General features: G+C 39.8%; 1 protein-coding gene across 3 annotated transcripts in view; it reads left to right on the forward strand.

Moving 5' to 3' along the window:
• Positions 1 to 12103, forward strand: part of PRPF40A (pre-mRNA processing factor 40A) — a 30373-nt gene that overhangs the window by 8224 nt on the left and 10046 nt on the right. For all 3 annotated transcript variants that reach the window (XM_035131708.3, XM_088661266.1, XM_088661272.1), the window contains 12 exons: positions 457 to 487; positions 1732 to 1754; positions 3322 to 3399; positions 3496 to 3606; positions 3979 to 4099; positions 4878 to 4902; positions 5754 to 6044; positions 7406 to 7514; positions 8923 to 8987; positions 9404 to 9568; positions 10435 to 10543; positions 11311 to 11461. In XM_035131708.3, coding sequence (XP_034987599.2) covers positions 457 to 487; positions 1732 to 1754; positions 3322 to 3399; positions 3496 to 3606; positions 3979 to 4099; positions 4878 to 4902; positions 5754 to 6044; positions 7406 to 7514; positions 8923 to 8987; positions 9404 to 9568; positions 10435 to 10543; positions 11311 to 11461 — 1279 coding nt within the window. The remainder of the gene's footprint in view (positions 1 to 456; positions 488 to 1731; positions 1755 to 3321; positions 3400 to 3495; positions 3607 to 3978; positions 4100 to 4877; positions 4903 to 5753; positions 6045 to 7405; positions 7515 to 8922; positions 8988 to 9403; positions 9569 to 10434; positions 10544 to 11310; positions 11462 to 12103) is intronic.

The raw sequence follows: 12103 nt of genomic DNA on the forward strand, positions 1-12103 counted from the left end.
GGCTGGAGTGGATTCTTAAAGTTGCACATAGGATTCTAACTTCTTTAAAATTGAAAAGCTTCATCATCCCTTGTTCCTCACTACCATTACTTCATTTTGCAAAGCTGTGATACGTTACTCACTGGTTGTGGTGGCAAAATAAGGTTGGTGGCTAGTTTACCAGGGGGCTCCCTCAGCCTATAGAGCGAGATGAGCACCGCAACCCCAGAGTCCGCGACTGGACCTAACGGTCAGGGGTACCTTTACCTTTTAAGCATTACAGGGCAATGTCATAATGTAGTATTGGGTTTAAGTCCTCTCAGTGGGACGAGAGTGTGAGAGAGAGGGAGATGCTGTCTTGTTAATATTAATTTTTTATCTATAAAACAGTAACTGCTACCAAGCTCCTATAGTTGAATTTGCTTAAGTTAGCTTGTAATACATCTTGTAAGTTTTAACTATTTTTTTCCCCTACAGCCAGGAGTAAACAGTATGGATTCTCAAATTGGTATGTAAAAATAATTCACTCTTTATTTAACCAGAAAAGGTTTGAAACTAAAAAGAAGTTTGTTAATAATAATGTGGGTTAAAATTCAGAGTTGATTCAGTTACAGGCAACTCCTCTTTTATGTGGGGGTTCCATTCTGAGGCACCACACGTGTCAGTGGGCTGTAAGTGAGCCTGTTCACCCCCATTCTGCCCCTTTGTGGTGCCGAAAATGGTGCACGTGCCGAACATGCACAAATGCTTGAATGCAAGGAGAATTTGAAAATATCCCTTCTTCCTATTTACAAATTCTCAATGAACTAAGACATTGAGATGCTTCCCACTCTGTCGACAAGGAGGTAGGATTTTTTTGCGGAAGGATTCATACTGGGATTGAAGTATGCAGCTCACACTTACTTATTTATGAATTGAAATTGAAAGAGTTTGTTCATTTACCAATGGAGAATTTCAGCAACATCCTTCCCTCTATTTGCAGAGAGTGAGTGTGGCATCCTTACATACCTAAAGCATTTATATGCACAAGAGGGAAATTTCACTAGGCTTGGGAACCCTGAAGTTTACAGAAGCACAAAAAAGTTAGAGAATAACTTTTGGCGGGGGAACCCTAAAAATACCCTTATAAGCTCTGAGCTTACCCACGGGCCATGTAATGCTAACTGATTGATGGGGAAGGAATGGGAAATGTGAAATCAAATGGGAATATCATGTAGGAAGACATGGCTGTCTGGCTGGAACACTGAACAGGAGCATTGCATGTTTTGTTACAGATCCCAGTTTTAGCATGTGAATATTGTCTCTTGAACGTGCTGGAGTTGAATATAGTGACTCTTGCGTAAAACTGTGAACATTGCAGTTAGATCTTCATCGTTGTCAACATTGTGGATCATTAGATTTTGAGCATTCATGTCAGATTCTGGCCTTCCTGTTCTGAGAAAATTATTCGTTTGAAGCTCAAAGTGAATAGGCAGAAGTAACTGAGAGATTCTTGAAATATTCAGTGAGCTTCAGGGGAAAAGCTTTTATAACAAGTAGTGACTGGCTGCATCTACTATCTGCTCATTGCCAGAATGTAAATCCATAATACAGTCTGCTTGAGATAGTTAATTGTAAGTCACTTGTAAAATTTAACACATATGTTTTCATGTGGTCTGAAAGTCTTTTGAGTCACATTAAAACCAAATGTGGAGATGTGGATTGTTCTGGTTGTGCTATCTGAAATGTGGTTTATCATTTTATATTTCATAGGTTTAGCTCCCCCAGGAACTCAGGTAAGAAAGGAACTTTTGTTGCTTGGGCAATTTAATAATTTCATGTATTAAACTTTGTCCAGTTTCCATTATTTTTCTTCTATGCTAAAGCGAGATTGCACCTTGCCCTGTGCGTTGGATGCTTGTGTTCCTTTACATACCTTCCACTTATTCATATGTATGCATAACAAGAGTGTATGTGCATAAAAGACAACAACATGGTTCCAAATCATAGTGTATTTCAGATTTTATCCACAGTCAGTCATATTGTTCTGGGCCAGTGTGCATTGGCTTTTATGTCAGCTCATCTGAAACACGTACAGGAATGAAATACATTTTATTTGCTCCCAAAAGTTCACCCTCACAACTTCTCTTTTTTAATGACCCTGACCAATTTAATGTCATCAGCAATTTAGCAACTTGGCCACCTCACTACTCATCATTTACTCTAGATGCTTATAAACTAGTTTTGAAAGCACAGCTCCCAAAATCAGCCTATACAGGACTCCTTCCATTCATAGAACTGCCCATTTATTCCTACTGTCTGCTTCCTGCTACTAAACAATATGTGATCCACAAGAAGAGCTCTCTTCTAAATCCATGACATCTAAGCTTATTCAGGAAGCTTTGGTGAGGTACCTTGTTGAAACCTTTTTGAAAGTCCAAGTACACAATGACAATCGGTTCACCTGTATCTACAATGTGCTCTTAAAGAACTCATAATATGTTCATGAGACAACTTGCTGAGAACAGAAACAGATGCTTGAACTATTTCTGGGTATGGTGGGGGAGGTTTTTAGCATCTTTCTGAAACTGCTGGGAGCTCTGTCTCTGTGTTTCCTCTGAATTGGGAGAGGAGGTTGAAGGTCTAGACTGGTGCTTGGAGGTGGTAATGGCTATGGACTAGTAAATTAAAGCTGAATTCTGAAAAGACAGGTGCTATACATTCAGAGCTTATGAGTCTGGGAAGTGGGGAGATGGTGTGTTCTGGAGGAAGTGAACTCCCCTGGAAGGAGCGGAAGGATGCATAGGTGGTCCTAGATCCAATGCTGTCACTGGATGCTGCCATACCTGCAGCATTTTAAGCTTCCCATTGACCTGATCAAGCAGGCTCTGTACGTTCTTATCACAAACTGCTCCTGGAGATGTAGTGGCATCTTGTGAGCAGGAGACTTGGAGAGGGCAGCTAGGACTGCAGACTGAGGAACAGGAGTGCTAGATAGTGGTGGTCTTTGTAGAGTTGGTAGCTATCACTTCCCAGAAGATCCCTGGTTTGGAGAAGATGTCTGCTTTACCTGACTACAGATTTCAGGTGCAGATGAGTTTTGCCTGGACTTCACCTTTGCAGTTATTCTGGCATGAGTCCTCTGACACTGGTTAGGAATGCTAATGCCACTCCTAGTAGTGCAGCCCAGAATTATTGAATCATGCATGGCTTAGCATTGCATCTGAATGGGACCATTTAACAGATTGGGGGTATGCCGTACTTGTGGCTGTGTATTATACTGTTTGCAATCTTAAATTGTTTTAAAGAAAAAGTAAGGTGCTATATTTTCTTCAGACGTGTGCTTTCCTCTTTAATATTTAGCCTACACCTCCAGTAGTTTGTTCAGTGCAGCAAGTCACCCCAGCCAACAGCTCTGCTAATGAAGAGCCTTCCAAACAGGTATCGGTTTCCCCCGTAGACATTTTTGTGGCACTTCGTCTTGCACTTCCTAGACATGTTGCAGAATTTATTGATACGATGCTCTGTTTTTCATAGAAATCTATGTGGTCAGAGCATAAGTCACCAGATGGAAGAACATACTACTATAATACTGAAACAAAGCAGTCTACCTGGGAGAAACCAGATGATCTCAAAACACCTGCAGAGGTAAAATAAACAAATTGAGAAGAGTGCCTATTTAATTGACCATGTTTTCAGTGAGTATAAAATGCTTTTTATCACTGGAGTGTGTGCCAGTTTTCCTTTCCAGCTGCAGCCATTCGTGCCACATTGAATCCTACTCTGGAGAGTTCCCTAAACTTCGATTAGCTTTTTGAGGGGCTGCAGTGGGAAGAGGGTGCCCCAAAAGCTCCATTACAGGCATGGTATTTCACGTGCAGCCCTTTATATTTTGTCCTTTGTTTCTTTTGATATGGCTTTGCATGCCTCTCCTTTGATTTTATAGGCATTTTTAATATATGGCGTGTCATATTACAGAATGATTTTTAAAATGTTTTCCCTAAACATTCTGTTCTCTAGCAAATGTTGTCAAAATGTCCATGGAAGGAATATAAGTCTGATTCTGGAAAGCCTTACTACTACAATTCCCAAACAAAAGAGTCACGCTGGGCAAAACCTAAGGAACTTGAAGATCTTGAAGGTAAATTTTGTGGGACCTTTTTTCTGTCTTGATTTGTAGCTAGCACCTATTGGGTATAATCCAGGGTTTGGCTAACCTGTGGCCTTCCTGATGTTGTTAGGCTTCCATCAACCCCAACCATCATGGCCAAAATGATGGTGGATGTTGACATGCCGCAACTTCTGTAGTGCCAGAGGTTAGCAATCCTAGTGTATACCATATTCCATGAGTAGCAGTGATAACTCTAGTCAATGAAGTCAGGATTGAATGCTGTTATATAATGAAACGGTCCCTAATCTGGAACTATAATAAATGTCTTTATTAGGGGAGGAAAGGGGAGAATATGTTGGCTAAGCTGTCATGGACAAAGAAGAAAATAACATAATTGACCACAATAGCTATTGTGGAATCACTTGAAAGAGCAACTGTCACCCAGTAGTAGTAGCTTCCTTCAGTAATTTTTCATCTGATTTATACCAATATCAGATGTCTTCCTGATCCTGGTACGAAGACTCTTTTTTTCTGGGGATGTCAGGATGTTTTGCATCCAAACCATTAACTTCACCAATTACTTATGGCCTTTACTCAAAAGGTAGTGTTTGTTTGTTTTTAAGTGAGATAATTATTGCCTCTATTCCAAAGTTCCACGCAGAGGCCACAGTCTTACTTTGCAGCTCAATATTTTGACATAATTTATTGCATTTGGATCAATTTAGTATTTGTCTTAACATTATCTTCTAATATGCAGTTTTATTAAACTTATAAATAAATCTGACAACAATTTATTTCTTTTGTGCAGCAATGATTAAAGCTGAAGAAAACAGGTATGTTTGAAAACATTTTACTCAAGAAAAATTACATGAGCTGGGACTTTTAAAAGAAGGGTGGTATCAATACAACTATATTTACACTAGCTGTGGGTGGAACAGACTTCCACATGCACACTAAACTTCACCTTCCTCTGTTCTGCTGCCTCCACATACATTATTGCGTTGGGGTTTGTTTTGTTTTGTTTGCCTTAAACAGACATTTTATTTCAGAATCTCCTGAGTCTTTCTTAGTAGTGAAACATACACATTACCTAGTAGAGGAGGGGGACTTGGGAATCTATGGACATAGTTGTTCACTTCTCAGAACAATTGCAGAACTGACTTTTTAAATTAGCATGGCAAATTAAGCTAACTATTAGTCTTCAGCATTGCATTCTGCAAACCTAGAGGTCAGCAGTTTTTTCATAATGTGTAAATTTACATTGGACAGTTGGAACCAGTAATTGAAAGCTATATACATCAGGCTGTACCTTATGGAACTCTCTACCAGTAGAGAGTTGGCAGGAACCATCCTTCCATTCAATCTTTTCCTGAAAGCTATGTTGTTTAGGCTGGCCTTTGTGAAATGAAGTTTCTTCGTTAGCCAATTGTGTTGTATTGACGATTTAATAATGTTTTTAATGTTATTTTTATGCTGGTTCTATGCTCCTTGAATTTTTAAAATGAAAGTATGTATTATAAATACATAATTAAAGACATAAACCACAGTCCAGTAAGAAGGTTATAGGCTTCCAAAATCTGAAGAGAAATTGGATTTCCCCCTTGAATAATTCTCAATGATAAATGCATTGTTCCTGTGACTGGCAGGGTTATTAACACAAATATAATGTCTGCTGTTTATGTAGCGGTAAACCAGAGGAATCTGTTCCAGCATCATCTGCAGTCGCACCAGGGGTTACAAATGCTGCAGCCACTGTTCCTGAAGCTCCTATAGCTGCCCCAGCAGTCCCTGCTGCTCCAGCTGTTGCATCAGCTCCGGAAACTGAGCCTTCCACTGTTGCTACTGTTATAGAAAATGAAAGGGTCACTGCTACAGCTGATGAGCAGGTACAGCCAGCTGCTCCTGCTGTACAGGAACCGACTGCAGAAGTTGTGACAAACTCTGTAGAAGAAGCTCCTAAACAGGAATCCTCAGAGTAAGTAATGCCATGTCTAGTTGGTGTGCACTAATTTTTTTTTCCAAGACAGTACTTGGGGTGGGGGGAATTGGATTTGGCAAAAAAGGGGGGGAGTACAAAAGGAAATAACTCACCTCCCCACCTTTTTACTGCTTCTGAATTTGTGTGCTACTCTGTACCTCACTCCCGTTTTTATGCATAAATAGACTTGGTTAAAATAAGGGTTAGGAATTGTTTTATACTCCATAGCAGACAGATGAGGAAATTAGTGGATACAGAGTCAACTCTCACACTCCTTGGGAGCCTTCCTAGCAAATTTGGAATGATTCCCCTGTAGATTCATCTTCTCCATTCCTAAGTGGTATGTCATATTTCCACTTGTAAGAGACAGAAGCACCTAGACTTGATCTCCCTTCACATCCAGTGAGCAGAGGGAGATCAAGACTAGATGCGGAAGGCTTTCATGTGCATTGTAGGAAAGTGAGAAGGCTTGGCAAGGTGAGATATGTATGAATGGACTTGATGGTGCCATGTCCAAGCCATTATTTTCTTCCTTTGGATATATATATGGGCAGTTCTGTGGAACAAAAGTTGTAGAACATGTTTAAGTATACTTTTAAAATACTATAATGTGTAGTTTGGCCGTTAGAGGAGTATAATTTATTAGGGTTGGGAAACACCAGCCCAAGGGCTGTATTTCCCTCATAGCTAATCTTCCAGGCTATGCTACCTCCTCCCCATCCCCCCCCCTCACATCCACATTCATTCAAATCCAAACAAAAACATATATACACACAAAAATGGATTCATGTGTATTCATTTGCAAACTCATTTGTACATGCACCATGCAGCAAGTAGGCTGTGTAAACAGGCACAAAGTGTATGAATTAGTTCATGGATTGGGTTTTGAAAAGAAGTCAAGAGCATTTCATACATAACAGCCTTAGTAAATTGCCTTCAGCCTTTACCTGATTTGCAAGAAAATTAGCACATTAGAGTAAACAGCTCTTTAAAATTACTGATCTGATAACGACTGTCAGGTATGAAATTGCTTCTTCCTTCTCAGTGGAGAACCAAATATTTTTAGTTCTGAAGGAATCAGAACTACCCCATCCCACATAGGTCTATCAACCCTTGAACTCTCTTTTTTCGGCCGGGGGGGGGGCAGGGAGTTGCATGGACCCACTGGCTAGGAGCTGTCAGATAATGCTGTATCCTGGAACCACATTATGCCTGAAGTTTGTTGGGGTTCAACTGTGTATGCTGTCACTTCCGGGGAGACATTTGCTGTATTGTTTACAGATCCCACTCTTAATGTCACTTACATTTAATTAGTACTGGTTTTTGCTAAAGCGGCATGCTGTTCTTTAAATCCATAGTGTTGCCGCCAAAAAGGACGAAGAAGATGCCCAGCCAGTTAAAAAGACCTACACATGGAATACAAAAGAAGAAGCTAAGCAAGCATTTAAAGAACTATTGAAAGAAAAGGTTTTTAAATTGAGTCAACTACTGTTTAAAATTTCAAGAATTGCAAATATACTTGAGTTGGGAGAATTGCTGATTTTGAAAGAAACTTTATGGAATGACATTCATACTGAAGTAAACATGGAAAGAATATTCTAGCCAAAATGCACTTGGTATAAACTTTCACATCATGCTCCAGTATTGGTGAAAAATTATTACATTTGTTTAGGTCTTTTGCGGGGGGCAGTGGGACCAAAGAAGGAAAGACAAATGATTTTTTTGTGAAAAGAGCATTCTGGTGGCACAACAGTTCTCCTTTTGCAAAATTGGCTGGGGGGGGGGCGCGGAATAAAGAGAAGGAAAAACGGTTGTGTTTTAAAACTTCAGTTATCCACTTACTCTTTGTAAATTCTCACTCTGAAGAGTCAGATGTTGCTTTATTAAGTCGTATTACATCCCAAATGTTACTAATGAAACATCACTGCAGAATCAAAAGGACGAAGCCCTATATTTTTATTAGCTTACCACCTTACCAAAAAAAGTTAGAAAATAAGGAATGCAACACTAGCCATATTCACTCATGATAAGCCCATAAACAAAGGCTAAATCATATACCAGCCAATCATGCATGCTTTGTTTCTCTTCACTAGCACTAGGGGGAAAGCAAATGACAAACCCTGGCTTAGTGGTATGTTTCAATCAGACTGTGGTTTGTTTCCTCTGTATGCTATAGAAAGAAACAAAGCAGTCCAGATAGGTGTGTTAACAGTAATCTGTTAACTTTTTTTTAATGTCCAGTAGCACCTTAGAGACCAACTAAGTTTGTTCTTGGTATAAGCTTTCGTGCACATGCACACTTCTTCAGATACACTGAAACAGAAGTCACCAGACCCTTATATATAGTGACTTCTGTTTCAGTGTATCTGAAGAAGTGTGCATGCACACGAAAGCTTATACCAAGAACAAACGTAGTTGGTCTCTAAGGTGCTACTGGACAATTTTTTAATACATTTCGACTGCATCAGACCAACACGGCTACCTACCTGAATCTTAACTATGGTTAGCTTTCATGTATGAACAGATTGATGCACCATTTCTAGAAGTGTAAGTAAATTATGAAAAGGCTAAAAATACTCATGAAGATAGAAAGTGTTTTATGTACCACATTGATCATTTCCTAGTTTTTTGTTAGTTTATCATTTTTACAGTAAGAAAAAGCAAATGTGGCAGTCCTTTGTACAAATATTCTTTTATTTCTTTAATAAAAACAATACCAAGCAGAATATTTACCCACTTTTGCCACCAAATTACTATGCCCCACTGCACAATTTAGATGCACCCATTCTTACCGTAGCTAGCATTCCTAAAGCTATCATTGCGCAAACAAGTACTGATTTCAGGAGTTAACATGATTTACTTCATGTCTTCATAGCGTGTGCCATCCAACGCCTCTTGGGAGCAAGCAATGAAAATGATAATTAACGATCCAAGATACAGGTATGCTGTTCGTATTTTCTTTTTAATCAACATGCTTTTAAGTAGTTATTTGTATAAACGGATGTTCTGACAGCTCAAGTGAGCTCATGGTTTGAATGCTGCCCTAATGTTCCTATTTTCTGATATTTTTAATCTTTTTAAAATTGTGTAAGTTGTATGCTTTTTTCTTCATATGCCGCTTTGAGAAACATGTAAAAAACAAGTTACGTATATATTTTAATTAAATAAACAAATTTAACTTGTTTTTCTCCTGAACTGTTTTTTAAAACTGGGTTGTTGTTTGTTGAGGGGAAGCAATTGTGTACTAAATACTTTGAAACTATCACCCTGTTTGCAGTGTTGAAAGGAATCTTCGTAAAATGGATCAGTTGCATTTATCAATAAGTTTATGGCTTTTTTGTGTGTTTAATTTGTAGTGCTTTGGCAAAACTAAATGAGAAGAAGCAAGCGTTTAATGTTTACAAGGTCCAGACAGAGAAAGAAGAAAAAGAGGAAGCCAGATTAAAATACAAAGAGGCAAAAGAATCTTTTCAGCGTTTCCTTGAGAACCATGAGAAGATGACATCCACTACCAGATACAAGTAAGATAAATTTAATGCCAAATACTAGTTGTACAGTTCAAAATTTAAAACTTGAGCTTGGGTAGACTTCAGAGGGGAATGTGAATTAAAACACAACACTTTAAAATACTGTTTCACATACTGTGTTATGGGGAATAACAATTTGTGCAAAGTCACAGTGTTGTAAGGTGATGTTCTCCAATTTCCACTTCTGCTGCCCATTCCTCCTGTCATTCTTCTCCAGAGCGTCCCCCAGCTGTCTGTTGTTGTTGTTTAGTCGTTTAGTCGTGTCCGACTCTTCGTGACCCCATGGACCATAGCACGCCAGGCACTCCTGTCTTCCACTGCCTCCCGCAGTTTGGTCAAACTCATGTTCGTAGTTGTCTAGTGCAGATTTATATGGAGGAGGACTTGGCAGAAGTCTCTTCCCTCCCCTTTTCTGTTGTGAGTGAAATTCCGACTCTGCAGCCATTTGAAAGTCTAGATACAAACCACTGTTGCCTCTGCATTTGTTCAAAGACTACAGTGTGTGAGAAGTTGTCACTGAGACTGTTGGCAAAATATGTATTGGGAATGGATGCAAGGAGGAAGGTATCCACTGTTGTGTGTTTTAAAAATACAAAAACCTTTCATCAAAGCAATGGCAGAAAAGAAATGGCAGGAGCTGGAATACAACACATAGAACTTTTCCAAAAATCTATATTGTTAACACATTAGTTCTTTTATTTTAGCTCTGCAAGCTGGAATGGTTTTGTAATATTAAATGTGAGTTACATACAATTACACATTTTGTACTCTCTTGGTTATCACACTGTTGGCTGACCAGTGGGAAAGAGTGGGAGCAAAGTAATTTATAGAGCCTTTTTTCTTCCTATTTCAATCTACAGAAAAGCTGAACAAATGTTTGGAGAGATGGAAGTCTGGAATGCAATATCAGAACGTGATCGTCTTGAAATCTATGAAGATGTCCTATTCTTCTTATCAAAGAAAGAAAAGGTAATTCTTCAGGTGGGGGGCATACACACCCACATACTCCACTTCCCCTTTTCTATAGATAAACACATATCATATCTAGATTTCTACAAATGACAATGTCTTTTCCTTAATGTGGCATTACTTAATGTACTACATTTAAAGGTAAAGGGACCCCTGACCATTAGGTCCAGTCGTGACCGACTCTGGGGTTGCGGTGCTCATCTCGCGTTATTGGCCTACAGCTTCCAGGTCATGTGGCCAGCATGACAAAGCCGCTTCTGGCAAACCAGAGCAGCACATGGAAATGCCGTTTACCTTCCCGCTGTAGCGGTTCCTATTTATCTACTTGCATTTTGACGTGCTTTCGAACTGCTAGGTTGGCAGGAGCAGGGACCGAGCACCAGGAGCTCACCCCGTCGCAGGGATTCGAACCACCGACCTTCTGGTTGGCAAGCCCTAGGCTCTGTGGTTTAACCCACAGCGCCACCTGCGTTCCCTAAATGCGTACTACATTTAGTTCTGAACAAAATAGAGCAAAAGCTTGATGTGGTGGTTACACCATAGGCATTTCTTTAAGATAGTCTTCTAGTCCATCCGGAATTATGCACGCATCCTGGCAATGAAAAGTAGTGTGATGTCTCTTTCTCGTTCAGTGATGAAGTTATGCAGTTGCTTCAGACTGGTGGATTTGCTACAAAATACCCCCTCTTAATAATCTGTTGGTAATGTTTGATACCGAGCATTTTAGCAAAACATATCCCATTAAATGTATTATTTAACTTTTTCAGGAACAGGCCAAGCAGTTGAGGAAGAGGAACTGGGAGGCATTAAAAAACATCCTGGATAATATGGCTAATGTCACATACTGTACTACCTGGTCAGAGGCTCAACAATATCTGATGGACAATCCTACCTTTGCAGAAGACGAGGAACTTCAGAGTAAGGAGAAAGGGTTGTATTCCACGTAGTGCTAAAGTTTCCCCCCTCTCCTTCCCCTATGTGCCCCCTAAATCTGCTCTAGGCTTTCTTTCCACCCCGGAGCAGACTTGGGGGCAGCATGAGGAAGAAAGGGGGGATTATCCCACTGCACTAGCACAAACATTTAGTTAAATACAACTCAAAATACACTGGTTCCTTTATTGTCGGAATTTGATCTTAGTGGCAACAGCAACTCGGATCTTTAACCTTCAATCTAGCTTGCTCCAGTTTAGAGGTGATGTGCCTGATAAAACAGCATCATTACCTTTGGTAGCCAAGATTTCCCACCTCACATTGCTCTTGGTGGAGAATGTAGGAGCCAGCACTGCACAGACGGATCCAATTCAGACCTATTCCGTTTATTTTCCTTTACATGGTTTAGCAGTATTAAACACCTGGGTATCTTGGGTTTGGAAATCATTGGAAGCTGCTGTTACTTTAAAATCAAAAACTTGCCATTGGTATAGCAGAAATGAAGGAAGGGAGTGCATGTTTCTGAGGCTTGCTGCAGATTACTCTTGTAGTGAGAAATTGCCATTAAAAATGTTGGGGCAGGCAGGGATGTTGAAGGAGACTCGTCTGATGTCAGAAGCCTACTAAGGT

Source organism: Zootoca vivipara, chromosome 1 (genome assembly GCF_965207765.1).
Source record: "Zootoca vivipara chromosome 1, rZooViv2.hap1.1, whole genome shotgun sequence".
Classification (NCBI taxonomy): domain Eukaryota; kingdom Metazoa; phylum Chordata; class Lepidosauria; order Squamata; family Lacertidae; genus Zootoca; species Zootoca vivipara.